The 21,942-nt window shown below is 40.1% G+C and overlaps 1 protein-coding gene across 1 annotated transcript; it reads left to right on the forward strand.

Annotated features, from left to right (window-relative positions):
* Positions 1–1,581: 1,581 nt before the first annotated feature.
* Positions 1,582–19,573, forward strand: TMEM154 (transmembrane protein 154). Its single transcript, XM_089527235.1, has 5 exons — positions 1,582–2,008; positions 12,529–12,556; positions 13,932–14,017; positions 15,606–15,663; positions 19,486–19,573. Exons 1-5 carry the CDS (start codon positions 1,582–1,584, stop codon positions 19,499–19,501), a joined length of 615 nt encoding a protein of 204 aa, XP_089383361.1. The 3' UTR covers positions 19,502–19,573.
* Positions 19,574–21,942: the final 2,369 nt, after the last annotated feature.

Genomic DNA, 21,942 nt, shown 5'->3' on the forward strand with positions numbered 1-21,942 from the left:
CAAGAAACAGTGAAGCTGCTCCCACTGCTTGAAAGATAATCTTATTGTTTCTTACCTGCTTAAACAGTGTAGTGGGAATGAAGCCTAAGCAATAAGGATCTAGATGGGTCTGGGACCAGATTCAAGTTGGTTTGCTGCATCTGCCATAGATGGTAGCCGGGGGGGGGGGGAGGGGGGAGATGGTGGATGATGTGGCCATGAAAGCAGCAAAGCATTGGAGGAATAGGTTATTCAGACTGGCAGACTGTGTTTGCATTCTGTCACCTGGTTAAAAGTATGCAAAAAGATCTTGAAGCACCTTTGAGACTAAGATGTTTATCACACTATACTCTTAAAGTGCTACTATTCCACTTTGACTCCTCTAGCTGCCTCCTGTTGCATTCTGGGATTTGCAGTTTTAAGGAGGGGTATTTAGAATTCTCAGGCAGAGAACTAAGACTGAAAGAAAGAAGTTGGTAGCACAAGCTTTCATAGACTTCACCCTACTTCCTCAGTTAAAAGTGTAACCATTAGCATAATAACGCCTTAGGGAGCTGGGTATGTTTAGCCTGGAGAAAAGAAGGTTAAGAGGTGATATGATAGCCCTGTTTAAATATTTGAAAGGTTGTCATGTTGAAGAGGGAGCAAGCTTGTTTTCTGCTGCTCCAGAGAACAGGACCCAGAACAATGGATGCAAGCTACAGGAAAAGAGATTCCACCTGAACATTAGGAGGAACTTCCTGACAGTAAGGGCTGTTCGACAGTGGAATGCACTCCCTCGGAGGGTGATAGAGTCTCCTTCCTTCGAGGTCTTTAAACAGAGGCTGGATGGCCATCTGTCGGGGATGCTTTGATTGTGATTTCCTGCATGGCAGGGGGTTGGACTGGATGGCCCTTGCGGTCTCTTCTATGATTCTATGATTCTATCATAATACACTTCCAGCCTCAGTATCGTGCTCACTAGAGGTCAGGAATACTTGCCTCTGGTGACCCACAAGCTCACCAGAAATAGGTATCCCTGACCTCTGGAGAGCTGGCTAGGGGATTTGTGGAAGCCTGAGCAGAATGCGTCATGTCTTACATTTTGGATGGAAAGTGTGGAAGTTACATGCAGCAAAAGAATGAGAGAGTTTTTCATTACAATGAATGGAATGAATCAAAGAGATGTAATTATAACAAATTAAAATTAGATTAATGAAAACAAGATAATTTGTCTCTCATTTGTAATATAAACTGCCTTGTTCTTATTTTACTGAGAATCTCTCAGTCTGTCTGCCAATTAATCTCCAAGACATAACTGCACTACTGCATTCAATAACTCAGTACATATTGCTTTTTACTATTCTCTTAATTGTTTTTTAGTTATTTGAAAACTGGATGTTTCCTGAAACACCCTTGTTTCAGATCATTTTCATGCAACTTTACAGCTCACTGGCCATAATGACTCATTCTGGAAACCATTATCAACCCAAAGGGGAATCATGAGTTGTCATATAATCAGGAGAAGGGAGTAGCCAGAGAAAATCAAGACATTGATTCAGTTGCCACTTAAGAGTTCTTTGAAAGATTAGAGATACTATTTGGTGTCTCATTGTAAGAGAAATGATGGAAAGATCAGTTTCTAAACTGCACATGCGAAGAATAATGTTCACTTTCAATCATCCAGGTAAAAGTGACAAGTACTCCCTGTTTCTTTCCATCCCTAATTTGGCAGGCTCTGCAGATGCAGTGGAAGGCGAGGAGGCTTCAGGGGATAATCCAACATTATCTACTATCACGGTAATAGCAGATACCACCACATCTGCTGTATTTTTGACAAGTGACCAGGATCTGCAAGCTGCTACCATGCTAACAGAAACTGAGAATTCTGAAATGGGAAGCACTTCCACTACACAAATAACTGATTTGGAACCAGAAAGTCTACATCCTGCTGTAATATTTGGAGTCCCTGCAGCACTGCTGCTAGTCCTATTGATTTTGCTGGTCATCTTTATTGTAAGACGCCACAAGCAAAAGCAATTGAAACAAGGTAAGTGTTTAGTGCTCCTTGCCCACTGTGATATGGACCTGTAGAATATATTTGGGAAAATGGACTCTTGTGCTACAAAGGCACAATTTAAGAAAGTTACTTTTGTAGACTATAAAATGCTGGCTGAGGAATTCTGTGAGTTGCAGTACCCAAAAATATTTTTTCCAAACTTTGTGCAAAGGTTGCATTTGAATAGGAGCCAACTTTTGTACAATCATTTTAGGGTTTCCATGAGCATGCGAAGAGGGAGCAAGATTATGCTAGCTTGCTCCAATACTCTCCTGGAATTGAAGTGTAAGGAATGTACCCAATAAACTCACAGCTGCTTGCATGTAGGGCTTATATATCTGACTGGAAGCCATGGTTGCACTGGGGCTCCTAATTATGAAGACCCGAGGAACGTACTGGTGTGTGTAGATAAAGTCAGTTCTTACCTTGTTTATTTTAAGAAGGCTATAGGAAAGACCTGTGGACACAAAGAACTTAGGAATGGGGTGGGCTGGCAAAATCCTGTTCCTCCTCCATGTATTCACTGAGCAATAGGAGAACTTCAGGCCTGGGTAACTATTCACCTGCAGCACAGCTCAGCTAAATGTGGGAAGAAATGTTAGCATCCCTGCAAGGCCCATACTCCATATCAGTCAGGCATTGAGAAATGTTGGGTTGTTTGCATGCCCATCCAAATCCCCCTCTCTAACATAGGCCTCTAGTATGTCCTGGCCTGTAGCAGCCACACACAAAGTGTTGAGGTGGACAGAATGTTGCAAAACTTCAAGTGAGCAACTTGCTCCAGTTAGGTCTGATGCTTAGCTAAGGCCTCCCATTTGCTCCTCTTATTCCAGACTATATCTGTCCAGCTCCACTCCATCTCACAAAGTGGGAAGCTTGTAATGGGACAGGCCTTTGAAATGTTGCACTTCTCCATCTCTCCAAAAATTCATGGCTAGCACATTGTCAGAACACTGGATCTTCAGATTATAGAACTCTAGGAAAAAGCTGTGCTTCCCTGGAGGGCAATTTTGGAGGCTGCCAAAACTGAGCTGCCGTCATAGGTCTCAAGCCTTTCATGGGACTCTCTGTCCTATGCTCTAGTCAGCAAGTGTTCCAAGAACCAGATGGTTAAAATACAAGCAACTAATTTACTAGGTCCGTCACAGAGTATCCAGCAGGATGAAGGGAAAAGCAAGAGAGAATCAGCTGGTTCAGAGGTTCTGTTAGATTGTCGCTGTTCCTTCCTCCTATCTTTACTCCTTTATCAGTAGTCCAGAAAAACAAATCCAGCAAGAGGTGAAACATGGTAGTAAATCATAGCCAGTTGAAGGTCACAAAACATTAACACCAGAAAGTACTGCTACTCACCAAAAAAGGAGGGTTGAAAGCAACATGCTGCCAGGGAGTAACTGGGAGATTTATAGGCAGGTGCCTCCAGACCCCAGGTGCCTAATTAGGTTAGCATCTCTAACTCAATAACCTCTGGGAGTGGCACAATCTTGCTTTCTCTTGTTGTTGCTCAATGAATGATGGCAATAGAATTCCACCATCTGCAGCCCCCTACTGAGGAGCAGGGGCCCCCTCTGCATCAACCCCCAGTTCCTTGGAGTCAGATAAAGCCTCACTGCAGATTCCTGGCAAACTGCCTCCTCTTCACTGCCTGATTTGTTTAACTCTAGAGGGTGAGTCCCAACTCTGATGGGACTTAAGTGTCTCAAGATCTCCAAAGTTATTGGAGCCAGTGGTCTTTTCTGCTGGCACCCTCTGATTCTGCATTCATGCTATTGTTGGACTGCTGGGCCATGACAGCCTCACATGTTCTAAGGAGACATTTCCATGAGACTTATGTCTTTGAACTATCTCTTTTTCCCCCAATGAACAGATAGATTATCTGTTCTTAAAATAGTATCCTTCCTCACAGATTCTTGTACTGTTGTTATTGAAACATATTTTCTTTCAGCATACATCTAGAGACAGTACATGTCTGTGCCATGGATAGTATTAACTTTATTGATTCCTAGAATAAAACAGACTGTATGAACATAAATCTTACTAGTAGAAAAAAGTCTCAGACAGCTTAAAATCTCAAGTTTATAGATCTCAATGAGCCAAATTTCCTCTTTTGCTCTGTTCTCTTACAACTGACATAGTGTTTGTACTTTCTAGATGCCACCACCAGATGTCATATAGGGATTTTTTAAAAAGACAAAACCTGTAGCAACTTGTCCTCCTTACTCATTCTGATAGTCTTGTTGGTGTCTGCTGACCTTAAAACTTGGGCAGAAATCCTGTGTTTGGGTTCCTATTTGAATCTCAACAAGCAAAAATAAGAAATAAAAACACCTCTTTCAATTGCTCCCCCACCAGACATCTGAATTTGAAGTAGGCAAGTCTTGGATTAGCAGAAGAAATATCTGAAGAAAATTCAGAACTGAGAAATGAAGAAAATTTTGTAAATAAGCAAGAAATAGGTTTTTAAATGTTTGGCAAATTCACAAAGATTAATCTTGCAGGTATATGTTGAAAATCCAGAAATATTTTCTTTGGATACAATCCTGTAATGAAGGAGAAAAAGTCTTCTATCCACCCAAAATTTGGAAAAGTATCCCCCCCCCACAACTTCCAGAATCGTCTATCCAGCATAATCAGCAGCCATGCTGGCTAGGGTATCTTGGAATCTGTAGTGCATAAATCACAAAAAGCTATAGATCGCTCTTAAAGACATGGGTATGCACTACATCTGATAGTCTTGATGAGAAAGCTGATAGTCCTGATGAAAAAGCTGTAACTAAGCCAAAAGACTACTGTAAGAACATAATATGGAGAAAAAGAATGGTTCACAATTGGCAAAGGGTTCAGACAAGGCTGCATTTTATCATCCTATCTGTTCAACTTGTATGCAGAAAATATCATCCAAAGAGCAGGATTAGACTTGGTAGGAGGAGGAGTAAAGATAGGAGGAAGGAACATCAACAGTCTAAGATATGCAGACAACTATGCCCTTGGTATTCACTGGGGTTTGGTTCTAGGGCACCCCCACTCCCATGGATACCAAAATCTGTGGATACTCAAGTCCCATTAAATGCAATGGCATAGTAAAATGGTGTCCCTTGTATAAAATGGTGACATCAGGGTTTTCTTGTTGGACATTATATGTGTGTGCGTGTGTGTGCGTGTGTGCGTGTGCATGTATTTTCAAGCCATGGATAGTTGAAATCATGGATTAAAAAATCTGTGGATATAGAGGGCTGACTCTCTTACTAGCAGAGAACAACGAAGGCTTAGAAATTACTAAGGAAAGTTAAAGAAGAAAATGCAAAGGTAGGCTTACTGCTGAACGGAGGATTTACATAATTTAACCTAGATAATGAGGAAATCAAAACAGTTAAAGATTTCCCATATCTTGGATCAGACATTGATCAGAACAGAGTCTGCAGTCAAGGAAGCAGAAGGCTAGGAATAGAAAGGGCAGAAAGAACTAAATCCTAAAATGCAAAGACATACAACTGAACTTTAAAGTTAGGATCATCCAAGCCATTGTATTCCCTATCACCATGTACAGGTGCAAGAGCTGGACAGTGAAGAAAGCAGATACCAAGAAAAATAAATTCATGTGAGATGTGGTGCTGGAGAAGAGTGTTGAGGATACCATGGACCACCAAAAAGACAAACAAATGAGTCCTTGAACATAACAAGCCCAAAATCTCTGTGGAAGCCAAAATGATCAAATTGAAGCTATCATACTTTGGCCACATCATGAGAAAGCATGACTCATTAAAGTGACACTAATGCTAGGAAAGGTGGAGGGAAGTAGAAAAAGAGGAAGACTGCACGCTAGATGGATAGTTTCAATCAGGGAGGTCACAGGTCTGAATTTTTAGGACCTAAGCATAACAGTGGTGGACAGGGGGTCTTGGAGGTGTCTCATCCATGGAGTCACTATGAGTTGCAGGCCATTAACAAGAAGTAGTCTAAATAGTAAAAAAAATTGTAGTCCAAAATAGTATTTTTTTCCAAACTTTTACACACCATAATAGGAAGGAGAAAGGAGCAAAACCCACTACTAGCAAGGGATGACTATTGGTGCTCCAAGTCTCTGACTGAGCTCAGTATTCTTTCATGAATCATAGTAGTGCCTTGTAGATTATATGCTGACCAGTTTGGTTGAAACCAAGCACATTTCATAATTCTTCCATTGTTTGGCTAAACACAATAGCAATATTATAAGAAATCCTACTTTATGTAATCTGACTGCTTCTTCTCTCTTCTAGGTAGGATGGCTATAGTGTGATTATTCCCCCCTCCCCCCCCAGGATTTATCTTAATGCTATTTAGCTACAGATAAAGTTGACAGATGGTAGAAGTACTTCAGGAGTGAAGGCACCTGAAGCTTTTCAGATTTAGTTGGACTTGTTTGTTGGTGGATCCCAACCCAGCATCCCCAATTATCAAAGGTGATGGTAATGAAATCAGACAATATCTGATGGTGTGAATTTCCTTTTCCCACCTTTGGTCTACCCCCTAAGTAGATGTATGCAGATCTTGTTCAGATAAGGAAGAAAGAGAATGAACAACTTTTTCAAGAATTAACAATATCACTAACATTTTCAAACAAAACTCCAGCAGGGGCAGCTGTGGGAATTTGCTGTTTCCACTTGCTAATGTCAAATCACATTATAGAAGAATCTTGTGACTGTGGCATCTGTAATTTACTCAAAGAATAAAGCAATCCAGGAAACCACATGCCATATGATGTAACAGAAAGGAAATACATGCAGAGCATTTAGCAGGAGTGTAGCTATGGAGTGGTGGATGAAGGCATTGGTCCCCTAAATAAGAATTTTGGAACCAATAAAGTTTTCTTTCAGTCTCCAAATTACTAGCATAACAGACAGTGAGGCATGGACAATCATTCACATCTAGATCTCGTATTTCCTTTGTTTGCATCCTCTGGTTGGCTTTGCCTTCTCCTTTTCTATAGCTGCATACCCTCTGTTTCTAAATGCTCAACTGAAGTTTTAAGTTACTAAGGTGCTAGAATTTGATTACTAAAGGAGAATTTCACATGGAGGTAGAAATCATATTTGGATAGACATTGCCCTCATTCCATCCCATCCCCCATCCCAGCTCTAACCTCAGCCTTCAGAAAGTATACTGTAAAATGTTGAGGATCAGTATACAAGGGAAAGGATTTTCACTGGTCACTGGTAAATGGAAACATGCACAAGTACAACCATTAAATAAAGTGTGATGGCTTATGGGACTTTGGCCTTTTGCAGGCTGACCAGATATCCTCTTTTCCCATGACATGTTCTATATTTCAAACTTCTATCCAGGAAGAATGCCAAAATGTCCTCCATTTTAAGCAGGACACAGACACCCATTAAATAGCACCATGTGTGCTGTTTCTCTTTGAGAAATGTATCTACTTGGTAGCCTGTTCTCACTACAAATAAGAGGATAGCATGGATTCTTCTAAAGTTCTTTTTTCCTAGGAGCAACAGCAAACAAGACTTGCACTCAGAGTTCAGGGTGTGTTTGTTTTTCAGAGGATAAGGGTAAAGAACAGCCAATGTATTAGGCAATGGGCTGCTTGAGGACACAATGCAAATGTTGAAAGGAGTTTTTCCTTAATTTCAGCACAGTGGACAAATGAATGGAATAATTGAAATGAAGATTCAGTCATGGGTTTGTTGCTAGTAAAGTACAATTTTATTTATTTGTCTTGCTCAGAGTTCTGTAAATATATTGCAAGCCAACAAGGCATTTTAATGAAAGTAAGTTCTTCAGAAAAACACATAATACATAATAAAATAGGTTTGCCTAGGATTACCATAAGTCAAAAATAACATGGAGGCACACAACAACAAAAACCTAATAAAGTACAGCATATGTATATAGCTATAAATAAACCATATGAAACGAATGTATACTTATAGTAGTGTTTTTAGAAAATGCGTAATACAATTGTACCTCCATATTCATGATTTTTTTTATCTACGGATTCAACCACCCACTGAATGAAAACAATTTTAAAAAAAGAATTCCCAAACAAACCTTGATTTTGCCATTTTATATAAGGGACACCATTTTACTGTGCTATTGTATACAATAGGACTTGAGCAATAGGACTTTTGATATCCATGGGGAATCCTGGAACCGAACCCCAGCAGATACCAAGGACCCATTGTATCCTCATATCTTGGGCATTTGTTTTTTTCCTGTGCTGATCCTGATTATGGTCTTGAGAAGACATCACCTGCTTTTAACAGGGCTTTAAAGAATAGAGTGTAGGGAAGGTTGTGGCATCTGCTGTACTGAAGACTCAGTGGCTCAGCTGGCTAATTTAGGTCCTAGACGTCATGGTCCTACAAGGACTTCTCTTTATATGACTAATGGTACTATTTCAGTTGTAAACACATAGCTCCAATGCTGGGGAATATTATTTCTTTGGATTGCAGGTTTCCAGATCTCCTAACCAGTGTGGCCACTGGGAATTCTGAGTGTTGTACTGCACAAAGTAGTGTTTCCAAGCTGTTTCCCATCCCAAGGCTGTGCTTAACAATTGCTTCTGCATTCCTGATATGTTAGACACTAAAAAAACTACAAATGGAACTGGCTTTGCAATCCCTGTAGAAAGAGCATAGTAGCATGTGAGGGTGCATCCATACTGGCTGCTTAATTAAAGCCCAGTGCTGAGCATTATACCCAGGTTGGTCCTAGATTGACCACAACAGCAACCAGATGCACTAGCCCAAATCTGATATGATGCCAGATGTACACAGGCCAGCTAAATTAACACTTCATCGGTCCAACTGGGCCATCCCCTGTTTTTTGGAGCAGCTGCTGCCATTTCCTTATGAGCAGGAGCTCTGTGTAAAGTCTGCCTGGCATGCCACCACTTCTGTTGAGGGCAGAAATGAATGCCCAGACATATGATCAACAAGGAGGCTGGGTACCTATTTCTATCCTCAGCAGAAGCAGAAGTATGCTGGACAAGCTTTACATGGAACTTTACATGCGAAGAAGTGATGGTGGTGGCTCCAAAAACAGGCCGCCCTCTTTCCCTGCACTGCTCAGCACAGGGAAGGGGGATGGTGCATCTCTTGGCATGTGGACAAGTGGACTGGGCCAAATCAGAGCAGATCCAGCTGTCTACAAATCAAAAGAACCTAAGGTCACTCTGAGGTTTCTGAGAAACACTGGAATTTTCCCTGACTTTGCTTAGTTAGGAGCAAAGTCAAGTTAAGGACAACACCCCACAGTTCCTTGCTGGACATAGTCATATGTCATTAGGAATGCCAGCACCAGCTTCAAGGTGAGTATGGAATAGACTGGTGTAGACAAGCCCCTAGACATTAATAGACTGCAAACTAAAGAAACATTTGCCTCCAGATGAGGGGCTGTCACTCTAAGAAATCACACTCCTCAATCAGGTGGTTGTGCAGCCCAGGAGAGATCACCTGAAGGATTGTAATACCTCAGTCAACCTTAATCACAAATAACTAATTATATCCAAGCCACAAAGGAATAAATTGCTATTAAATTTTGGTGGAAATTTTAGCAGAGTTTCAGGTGTTGGTTATAACTCTGTTTGTTCTTTTCAAGTATTGTAACAACAAGAAAGCCATGTAGTGGTTTGACTATGGCTCTGGCAATCAGGGTTCAAATTCCTGCTCCACCATTTAAACCCACTAGGTGACCTTGGGCAAGTCACACTCTCCTAGCCTCAGAGCATGGCAATGGCAAAGCCTCTCTGAAGAAACTCGCCAAGAAAACCCTATGAACCCTATGAACTTATAAGGTTCACCTTAGGGTCTCCATAAGTCAGAAATGACTAGAAGGCACTCAACAACAGCAACAATCAACATGTGAGGCAAGAAGTTTCTCTCTCTGTCATTTTGAGCACTCAGTTCACATGACAAGGGTGACAAGTTCTGAAGAGTAAGAGATGCTTTTCCACATGAATTGGAATCCTCAAAAAAAATCAAGGTTTTGGCTCATGTAGAAAGCACCACAGAAAGTAGAGGAACTCCGCTTCTGTCTTACTGCACTCTATGTGTAGGAAGACAACAAAACTGAGGACAGAGGGATGCTCAGCTAGGGTGCGCCCTCCTCATGTGCTGATATAATGTTAAATGAACAAATTAGCAGGTCTAATGAAATACCTTTCAAGCCACAGGTGTTTCAGCTGGGAAAAGATGTATCAAATCCTTTATTGTAAAACAACAACAGCAACAACAACAACAACAACAAAAAACCCCAACAGACTCCTTCTGTTCTCTGATACCCTGTTAGGTATAAAATACATACCTCTCTTCTGTTGCTCCAGAGGTAGTTTCTTTTCTAATACCACCTACCAGACTCCAATGGATGTGTTTTTCTGTCTCTATCCTGTCTGGTGTTTTTTTCCATCTATGCCATTCTTAGCAATTATTCTATATCCAGTTTATTTTCCTTTGTTGATCTGTGATTTCAAATGCTTTTCTCAATCCCCTCCAGGTTTGAGGTGTTTGTGTATTTTTTAAAAATAGGCCCCTTATCTGTAATCTCTGACAGCTTCTGTGTTCATAAAACAGATGCTCATATACTATATTAGGCAGTGTTGAAGTAAACAATTTTTATGGCAGTTGTTGACTTCTCATTATGTTGCTCTCACTGTTTGAACCTGCTAGCCTCAAGGAATTCATTGCTTCCAGTCTCATTTTCTCTGCTAGACTATGTGCTGAATATTAATGCATTTAAGGCAATGCAGTCAATGCCTTAAACTCACCTCAGCTACTAATATCTGCTTGGACTTAAAAATCTTTTTTATTTCTCTCCACAGTCTTGCAGGCTTCCAGTTCATAAGTCAATTTTTTATTGCTTTATGCATTATCATCATACATAAGGATGAGGGGTGTCATACCTGTCCAATTTTCCTTTAAGAACAGATGCAGCATCTGTATGCAGAGAAATCATATAAGACTGACTACAGCCTTGTTTTCTTGCTCAATAGATTCTGCAGTCTGCGGCAAAATTGTTTCCCTTCCCATTCCATACCCAGAAGCTAACAGGTTGTGGAATAGTGGCCCCCGAACAAAATTCTCCACTGTATCTAAAGCACAAGCTAGAGTTCAGGGTAGGCTGCATGCCATACAGAGTTCTAAAACTCTACCATTGCTCTACCCCTTCCCCCAGAATCTGCTACTCCAAGTGTGTAATGGTAGGGCTGATTCTGGCTGCCACCATGTGAATATATCAGTGTGCACAACAGCAGAAAGCTGAAAACATTGCAGGAAATGAGAAGCTTGTGTGTGGCTCACTTACACCCATCCAGCCCTCCTCTCTGCACCACAAATAACTCCTACTACTGAGTTCAAGTAACTTGCAAAGCACAGAGTCAAAGGGAAGGATGGGTGGGAGCAGAGGAGGTTTGCATTTACCTCCTATTCCCAATAAAAATATTCCCCTGCAATGCAACACATGTGCTTGTGTTAGAGGAGAGACGGGGGAAAAAGACCTGTGAAATAAATCTGGCAGGGAAGAGCCTAGAAATCTTGCTGCCTTAGACAGCGGACACTGGACACAGAAGCCAGCAGAGCTGATCATAAAATCCTACTTCAGCGCTGCAGGTGGAATAATCTATTATACCACACTCAAGGTAGCAGGCTAGGTTAGGGGACGAGGACTGGTTGTGCAGGGTACAGAGGAAAAGAGCCAGGAAATTCAGGAAAATAGCTGGAGCCTCCTTCCACTCCCTCTCTGTAGTATCTGGGGTTGCCAGACCAAAAACTGAAGATGATTTTTGAGTATATAACAAGCAAACCCTGCTGAAATTCCCTCTTCTACACATCCATTTCAGGAGCCATTTCTAGTTTTCAGTCAGGCAACAGAGAGCCAGTGTGGTGTAGTGGTTTGAATGCAGGACTATGACTCCGGAGGTCAGGGTTCAAATCCCTGCTTGGCCACAGAAACCCACTGAGTGACCATGGGCAAGCCACACTCTCTCAACTTCAGAGGAAGGCAAAAGCAAACCCCCTCTGAACAAATTTTGTCAAGAAATACCTGTGATAGGTTTGCCTTAAGGTTGTCATAAATTGGAATTGACTTGAAGGCACACAGCAACAATTCCTCTACAGGTATTTGCTGTTTAAAGCAATGATATCATTCTGTCTAATGACAGAGCTGGCCCTCAGTGCTGGTTTATTTAATCTGGCCCATTATTTCTTAGTTGGATATGGTGCAGAGTTATACAAAAAATAACTATTACAGAGTAGCGAGACACAGGAGTCAAGCCATGGGCACAAGTAATACATTACTTCAAATGGAAAAGTGGTTTTCAAACTCAGTGAGGGAGAGTGGCATATATGATGCTTTGGGGCTTGTTATTTCCGGGCTAAAGACAGGATACCTTGGAAGAATACGTGTACTGAGGCTTTTGGAAGTCTCCCCCCTCCCCTTACTAGTTACCAGTAATGCTAGATAAGTTATGTAGCTGTGTCCTTTATGCTTTATGTTGTCCTTCAGTACATTTCATTTTATTTCAGATGAACTAGGAAGTGAAAACTGCAAAAGGTAAGAGATTTACAGAGATTACGCCTTGTTCTTGAGTATATGATACGTTTGTTTGTCTGTTGAGCTATTATTATGGATGAGTGCTACATAGACTTCAGGATGACAGAACTACAAATTACCCCATCGTAGTGTGTGTGTGGGAGGGGGGAATGGATGTACTATAGTAGCAATTTCCACATATACTAGATTCATAATGCCACCAATTTATTTCACTGTCTGTGAAGATGATACTGAATAACTCCTTCTAGCCCAGCTCCATTCATACTTCTCAAAGAAGTACTAAAACAACTTTACAGTCCTTCATTCCTGCCTTCTTGTTGCAATTCCATGATTATTTTAAAGTCACTAATGGTTTATAAAAGGCATAATTTAAAGTATATCTTTTGGTCAAATCAGTCAGTTTCCTGGATAATTGTTTAACCTGGAAGTAAAAGTGGAGTTGCCATCAAAAATGGAAGGGAAGAGATTGTGGCAGTGGGATGAGGAGTTCCCCACTTCTCCCCCCTGCACCATGTCACATATTTTGTTACCCTCTTGGGTGTATGGAGAGGATAGTTGTGTGGGGAGCAGGACGTAGCCAAGGGGGGGTCCTTGAGGTCCAGATCCCCTCTTCCGTTAGATAAAATGAATCGTGTGTGCCGCCATGCTGCCGCTCCCAAGCCCTATTATATGTAATGGGGGCACTTAGTCTGGACCGCCCCTTCCCAAAATCATGGCTACATCCCTGTGGGGAGGAAAGACAACAGAGCCAGAAAGGGTGGAGGAGATTTGAGTTGCCTATCTGCGAAGGTTGATAACTGGTAATAAACTTCACCTTTTCAGGAATGGAGACATTGGAGTTTGGGGAGCATCTCTTGTTAACAAGTAACAAAGAAGAGCTTGGAAAAGTTACTTTTTAAACACATGTCTCTCAGAACCTGGCCTACAATTATTTGTGCTGGCTGAGGAATTGTGGGGGCTGTAATTTTCTTTTCTTTTTAAAGCTCCCCTGAGCTCTGTGACAACGTGGTGCCAGAGCTTAAGAAATGACAGTCTTTTGTACCACTGAGAATCTACAGAATGGGCTTTTCCCTGTGTTTAGAGGCTGAGTGGGCAGCTATGTCCATGACTCATATAGGATGCCACTTTGGATACTAGCAGCAGCTTGCATTCCATGGATAAACCAAGGAATAAAGTTTGTCTGCTTTATTGTTAGGTTAAGAAACAATGTCCATTCATTCAATGACACACATGTGTGCGTCTCTAAAATAGACTCACTGACAGGTGAAGATAGGTTAACACATGTCTGATATAAAAATGGCAATGCAAATCTCTGTCTGGATGAAAGCAATTCAAAACAGCACGGTTCAAAATATGTTTTTGTTTTCTTATTCAGTCCTATCTTTGAAGAAGACACACCCTCTGTAATGGAAATAGAGATGGAAGAGCTTGATAAATGGATGAACAGTTTAAAGCGAAATGGTTTGTATTTATCCCAGCCTATTTTCAGAACTTTTTATTTTCTAATGAATCTATGTCTGTCCCCTATCCTTTGTCTTGGCTAAATATTAAAACATATATTTATTAATATTCTGAAATACTAAAACAGTAGTAGAAGCATATACCAGGAAAAGCATTGATCTTTATATAGGGTGGAAATCCTTATTTTGAAATAATGATGGTGTCTGTTTCTAGGATCAAGTTTTTATTTAGAAAAGTAAATGTTTGCAATACCGTATTTTAATTGTTCCAAGTGCACACTCAAGGCCCATTTGTATTTTAATATTAAGAGGATGTGGAGGTTGGTTTTGCTTTGTAATATATCACTGTTGACTCACGTCTCCTAGCACTTTTTATTCAATGCTGCCTCCAGGATCATCTTGCAGTCGTGTTGCTATGACCACATCATTCCCTTCCTGCTGTCATTTTCGGTTGGCTTCTACCCTCTGTTACCTGGAATAAACATCATTGTTTCCTTCTTAAGCAGATGGCTAGTTGTGATTATTGTCCAATCTGGAAAAGAACTGAGCACATCCAATTATTCTTATAGCTGTGCCTCTTGGCTCCTCATTGTAATGAGCAATGCTTGTTTGCTTCAGTTGTGTTAGAGCAAACTCTTTGGCATGAGGGATGTGTTTTCCTTGGGCCAAGAGGGTCACAAAATGTTGAGTATTTGGGGGAAAGAAGATACAGAAGTCAGAAAGGGGTTGAAATCACCCAAAGTTCTAAGTCATGAATTTACTGTAAAGTTGATGTACAGTACAGGAGTAAGAAACGTGTGGCCCCTTAGGTGCTATGGGACTCCCATCAGTGTTAGCCAGCATAGCCAATGGCAAGGAATTGTGGGATTTGCAGATCCAGGAAAAACATGCATATCTGTGGCCTGCTTGGCAGTGTACACAAAAAAGATTAATTGTACGAGAGGAAAATGTAACCAGTTGTAAAAAATATCAGATACAGCTATGTGTCTGCATCGTTCCCTCTGTAACATTTATTTATTAAAATATTTGTATACTTTCCTTTAAAAGAAGTTGTAGCATAGGCTTTCGTAGACTTGGTGAATGAGAGTAGACCTAATTTCCCAGTATGTGATGTCTGCTAAAGACCTTGCCAGTGGTCTTCAAAGCTGGGCAAGCCATACTAGTTTGACAACACATGATAGGTGCTACCCAGCAACAGCACTAAAAGCATAACAACACCCAAACTCACCAGCTGGAGTAATCCAGAAGAAGAGCAGATGTGACAATAAATGATTGTATGATGGATACTTTATTATTACCCACTTTATTTTTAGCTTCTGACAAAGGGAAAGTGTTAGAGATGAGCGCTGTTCATATATCTATATATATAGAATGCATTGAAATAGATAAAGCAAAGGTTACTATGGCTTCCGACATATTCATGAGGATTTTAAAATGGGCTAATGGCTGCAGACATAATATTAAAAATAAATAAAAAATGATGTCCATGTCCTACAGAAGTCTACAGTGTAGTCATTGCTATGCAAATTGAACACATGTTTCAAAAATTCCTTAGGCTAATAGTTTCACTGTCTCCAATCTTTTCTTAGCGGAAAGTGAATATTTGCCTCCTGTGAAGGAAGAGAAAGACTGCAATGCCAATCCAAGGTATTTGTAATTTTCCCTTTATAATTCTGAAAGGGACTGTCACATTCAGTAGATCTGAAACTGAACAATGCCCTCTCTTTCTCCTTCCCCCCCTCAATTGACACCAAGAGTTAGCTTGCTATTTTAGACTGAAGAACATCATTCTTGTTTTCTGAATAGAACAGAGCCAGGCAATCTTCAGCCTCCCCTCCAGATGTTTTGGACTATACTCTCTATGTGCCCCAATCATCACAATGGTCATGGGTGATGGGACTTGTAGTCCCAAACACTTGGCCTGCTTGCCTACCCCTGGAAGGCATTTGCTAGCCAACTTCCATTCCAACACAAAGAGAAAAGGTTTTATTACTTTGAAGAGAAAAGGTTCTATTACTTTGGTGAGACTAACGTAGAACTTCACCTTGTGAATTATCCAATGTAAATTCAATATCTTGTCAGATCCCCCCCCCCTTAGGATGACTTGTATTTCTGCATACTTCAATGAATTTGTGTGCACAGTTATCATAAACAGATTAAATACACCTATGAATAGATTATGCAGGCTAAACATACAGGGCCCTTTCACACTACACAGTCATAGTGCTATGAGGCTAGTTCAACTACCATAGTTCCATCCCATGGAATCCTGGGATTTGCAGTTTAGGGAGGGACAGTTAAATTTTTTGCTATAGAGCTACAGTGCCTCAGCAAACTACAGATCCCAGGATTCCATAGGATGCAGCCATGACACTTAAAATAGAATACAATTTTAGTGCTGTAACAATGCAATGTGAAAGAGTCCACCATTCCTTTGCTTTAAAACTGGTGGAAAACTTTAATCCTCCAGATGTTTTTGGTCCACAGCATCTATCAGCTCAACCTGGTGTGATCAATGATACATAATGGGAGTTGTAGTTCACAACACCAGAGAGCATTAAGAGTCAATAGTGTGACTCTAATTAATAAGCACCACTATATTTATTATGGTGTGCATTTTAAAAGAGGAAAGAAAGAATCATAACAAATCACTTTTAAAGAAAAATGTTCCTTTTCCATTTCTTCTTGAATGGGTCTGTGGACAGACTACGGGACTTTCCTTTCCAAATTATTCCCATGTGAATTCTATCCTTGACTAACATATCTGTCACAAACAAGCCACCAAAATGCTCATAATATCACTGTGTTCTAGGCAAAGAGCAAATATTTGACTTCCCCCTTTCGTTTTGGCTGCAGTATTTCAAGAAGCCAGCACTGAATGAGTAGAGGGACCATTGAGCTGTGTAGGTTAAAGAGCAGTGGACACAGGGGAAGGGAAGGAAGGAAAATGGTTGTTACCACTAGGTGGCTGTACTTAATTATAAATGGTGACAGTAGTATAGACCTATAGTGTAACTTACATCTAATGTAAGTCTTGAAACTAATACACCATTTACCTTGGCAAAACACACAGAGAAAGTTTGAGATGAAAATGAACACCTTTGGGAGAATTTCAATATGAGATGGGAGGACAAAGATCTCTAAATCTAAACTGTCTTCAGAGACAATTCCCTAACCACTGGCTCTGGTGTAGCCACACTTAAGTCCTGTGTAAGCAGTCAGTACTTTTTGATCATGGGAATGTTTTACTGGAACAGCAAATTTTACAGATATAGAATCACACGAAAAGGAAGCTTTTGAAAAGTACTTTCCTACACTACAACTTGCATAGGGATCCTGGGAGTTGTAGTCCAAAATAGTAATTTTCCCAAGATACTATCGGACAGTTAGGGTCTGCTCTAAATTGTGACAGGACTGTATTTTTAAAGTAGGGTGATTATGTTTATTGTGTAGGTGACTATGGCAAATCTAGGGGCTGCTTGGAGACCTTCTGGGGGGCCACAAGGACTGCCAAAAATACCAAAAAGGAGATACTTTTTTAAACATTACGTAGTATATGAAATGTAGTTGAGGGAAAACAGGGGATACTTTTTAATGTCATGTAAAACAGTATATTTCCCATGTTATGGTACGGGGCTGAGATATATGATGGAGTTTTGGGAATGCCTTGTGAAAAGATGTTCTACCCCTCAGTTGTTATAAATCAGAACCAGGCAAAATCCGGCCCTCCAGATATTGTAGAATGCTTCATGCTGTATTAGCCAGTACTCGCAATGATGATGAATGGAGGAAGTTAAAATCAAGCAACTTCAGGAGGGCTGCTTGTTGCCCAAACCTGGTGTAAAATGTAAGCTGAAAATATACACATATATGCATATGTTGCTGATGTGGGAAAGTAGCTGCCTCATGTTGCTGATGGTGGACTAGAAAGGGGCATGTAGTTAAAGAAACCAATGAAGAAAATAACAAATTGAGGAAGTAAACTACAATGAAAAGGCCTCTTGTCATTCTGAACTGAACACAAGATAACAGCAGCTCTCCTATCCAGGCAATGCAATCTTCAAGAAGATGTCACTTACAAGAATTGTGCATTGATTCCACTCTTATTTAGTAGAGTTCTGTACTTTTCACACTGGCCCATAATCAATCTCTTGGTTATTAGCAAAGCTAATAAGCTATTTGGAGAAAAAAGACCAGGGTATTGGGATTTCTTTCATTGTAATATAAGCATACCTGACTCTCAGTTCAGTCTTGCCTTAGTTACAAAACTTCTATCCTATGCGGAAAATTATTAATGTGACTTCTGTGTAATTCAAACAGTTTTAAGCATTTACACTATTAGAAGTTGTCTAGTAACAACACAGAGTTTCTCTTTCTTATTTTGCACAAGTGACATGACATTGGAATTTTCTATTCCCTTGACTTCATTATTAGCCAGGCATAGGGAAACTGTGGCCTGTGTGCTTCAAGCATATATTTTCCAACATTCCACAAATGACAACAATGAAGTATGTGTCCAAGCAACATCAGAGTGTGATGAGGTTGGCAATAACAGGCTGCAGCACTTTGTTTTTGTACCTTAGTTGAGTGCAAGCTACTTTTGCACTTTTAATTCAGCTTGCAGCAATTGAAGTGAGCTAAAAACAAAAGAGGAAAATGGGAGGATGAGAGGTAACTGGGACATTTTAAAAGCAGCTGAAAAAATGGGAGGACAAAAGATTAATGAGGATTTTCCCTGCCAAATCAGGACAGTTGGAGACCCCCAATGCACATTCTGAGGCCACATTTTTAAAACTAAAAATGCTAATCATACCCCAGAAGGAGCACAGGCAGCCATTTTACCATGTTTTTGCCCCCCTCTGGTTTGTTTTACACCCAAGAGGATTTTCTTAAAAAAAATCTGGAAATAAAGCTAGGAATACTTGTGATAAAAAGGCCTCTCCACAACTGAGGGGGATGACAAAAAGATGATAAAATTACCCCAGTCTTCTCTAGTAAGCATAGTATTTTGAACTTACATTTAAATTAAGGTGATAGTACCCCTTTACAGCCAGTGTGACAGTGGTTATAGTGTTGGATTGAGACTCTGGAGACCAGGGTTCCATTCCCCACTTGACAATGAAACCCATTGGATAATCTTGGTCAAGTCATATGCTCTCAGCCTCAGAGGAAGACAATGGCAAACCTCCTCTGAACAAATCTTGCCACGAAAACCTCATGATAGGGTTGCCTTAGGGCCACCATAAGTCAGAAATGACTTGAAAGCACAGAAAAACAACAATAACAGCCCCTCTACAATGGGGTCAATGTAGCCACCTCAGCCACAAGTAGTTGTTTGGATGTAAACCAAAGGTAGACCACAAGAGTGAAGTCTTAACTAACTGAATGTATTGGAAGAAAGTGTATGAGGAATCAGTGCTCAATTGCTGAAAAACAAGTTAATTAATTTGTTAAATAATGTTTACACAGTGACTGCGAATCTTGAGGTCAAGACGGCATTATATGGATTAATGGAAGAGATAAATGAATCTTACAGATCTTGAGATCCTGGGCAATCTGCATATGAATCTCCTTCATCTCAAATAGTAAAGGGTAACAGTGCATCATGTCCTTTCCTGCTGTATTGTTCTATATCGTGACAACTTCAGTTCTGCAAAACAAAAACCCTGGAATTAATATTTATTGTTGTGAAATTCAGGAGTGCAGAGAGAACAATTGCCTTTTAGCTTTTTCTCAGAGCAATTTGTTTCTTCCCTTGATCAATCATAAGAGTATGGTATATCTCTTTTTTCCCTCTGTAAGATTGTCCATTACACTAATATTCCCAAGTAGTAAGGTCACGGTGCCCTTGATTCTGAATTTCTTTTCTCTGGTGTGCTTAAATCACAGTTGTGAAATATAAGGCATGCCAGTGGCATTTCATTTTCTTTTCTCGCAGTGATGGTGATACCTCTCTCAGATTTGTACTGATGAGAGCTGCAGAGAATGTGCAGTGATTCTAGACAAGAATGTAGCATGGACAGCATTTCAAATAGCCAGGAGAAGCCAGAGGAGTTGGGATGAGGAGAGAGTCAGGAGAGTTTCCAAGGCTTATATCGTGTTTGTGTAGAATGGATCATTATATATTTTAGAAGGTGCTAGTTGTAGCTGAGTGGAATTACTAATTGACTGTCATTGTCTGGTTTGTTTTTAAGAAGCCAGAATCAGGTGTGATGAGATGCCTGAGAAGGCTGTGAAGAAGCAATACAATATGAACAAGCATGTGCTTGTGAGATACTCCAACTTTCATTTCCAGCATATACTGCTGCTTTTAAACTCCTACTGATACTTTGTGTATTTGTAACACTGCATCATCTTTTAACATGCACCAGGCAAGAATACTAGATTTAATAAAGTTGATCATGTGCCTTAATAACACTAGTCACAAGTCAGTTTTAAGATTACTTGTGCTACAGGACATAAATGATCACCTACTGATCAGAATAGGGAAGTACTTATTTAAAAATTCAGTTCACAGAATAAGCCAACAAAAATATCTATGCTAGTATGCCCCATCCTAACTATTTTCCTATGAGCACAACACATTTGAGAATTATTCACTAATACTGAATAATTAGTGATGCATGAAGCATGAGAATGACATACAGTGGACCCTTGTTATACGCTGGGGTTTGGTTCCAAGATCCCCCGTGTATAACAAAATCCATGTATGCTCAAGTCCCATAATGGCATAGCAAAATGGTGTCTTTTATAAAAATGGAAAATCAAGGTTTGATATTTGAAATTTATATATTTTTTTTACATTTTCAAACCGTGGATGCTTGAATCCATGTATAAGAAGGGCCAACTGTATTTTGGAAAATCTGTAATAACCTGTATGATTTCTTTTCAGTTTAACATGTCACTAAACCTTTTTATAACACTCAGTTTAGTGATTTGTTCACATTATTGTTAGCATCAGTGTAATTTATGGTTTGGGGATGGTAAGCAAACTTTTATGGAAGCCTATCTCAACCTGGCATCCTCCAGATATTTTGATTGCAAGTGCCATCATCCCCAGCTAGGAAGATTAATGAGTGTGCTAGTAGGGATACCAGGGATCATAATCCAGAACATCTGGAGGGTACCAGTTTGGGGAAGGAAAATGTATGACTTGAAACACAGACAGGGTTATAAATTCTATAAGTAATTACTGGTGCAAAACAGTGTGTTCAAACCCATTGGATTCCTCCATATTATAGTTAAAAGAATTGTTCTATTTGTACCTTTTGTGTTCTATCTCTGGATTTTAGACAGAGATAGAGCACAATATATGGATATACACTTTCTAAGATGAGCTCTTTAACTGTCCTATATAAATAAAGAAATATGTTATACTCCCCCTTACAACAAATGTAATAACAGCAAACTGAATAGAGTAAATGACAAAATATCCATCTTTCCATATTACCTGTAAGTATTTATGTCACACGTGTGCATTATTGAATGTATAATGAAAGAGATGGTCAAAAATATGTTACTGAAATAGCATGGATGCTTTAAAAATATATTTTGTTAAAATGGCTTAATTTCTGCATCTGTGGTATAGATTAGAGATGGGAATTATAGATGTGGATGTAATTGAATTGTAATTCCTAGCCACTCTTGGTCAGCATACTGTGTGGCAAAGAATGCTGGGAGCTACAGACCAACAAAATCTGGAGGGCAATGTAATTCCCACTGCTGATTTAAATAAATTTGTTATTTAGGTTGACATGATGACCTAGGGCCCATAGGACTGATCAGGTCACCCCCTGCCCCAAGCTCAGAAAGATATCTGCAGTGTAAAGATAGCTGTACTCTTAGGGCCCATACAGACAGGCCAAAGTAAAGCTGCTTCAGGTCACTTTGGAGGTATGCTGTTTAAATGATCCATGCATCCTAAGA

This window comes from Sceloporus occidentalis, unplaced genomic scaffold (genome assembly GCF_023333645.1).
Source record: "Sceloporus occidentalis isolate IW3139 unplaced genomic scaffold, rSceOcc1.0.p SCAF_5, whole genome shotgun sequence".
NCBI lineage: Eukaryota > Metazoa > Chordata > Lepidosauria > Squamata > Phrynosomatidae > Sceloporus > Sceloporus occidentalis.

Coding starts and splice junctions, on each gene's coding strand:
- TMEM154 (XM_089527235.1), top strand. CDS start 1,582: ATGATGGAAAGATCAGTTTCTAAACTGCACATGCGAAGAATAATGTTC. Junction 12,557..13,931: donor GGAAGTGAAAACTGCAAAAG/GTAAGAGATTTA, acceptor TTTCTTATTCAG/TCCTATCTTTGAAGAAGACA. Junction 14,018..15,605: donor GAACAGTTTAAAGCGAAATG/GTTTGTATTTAT, acceptor ATCTTTTCTTAG/CGGAAAGTGAATATTTGCCT.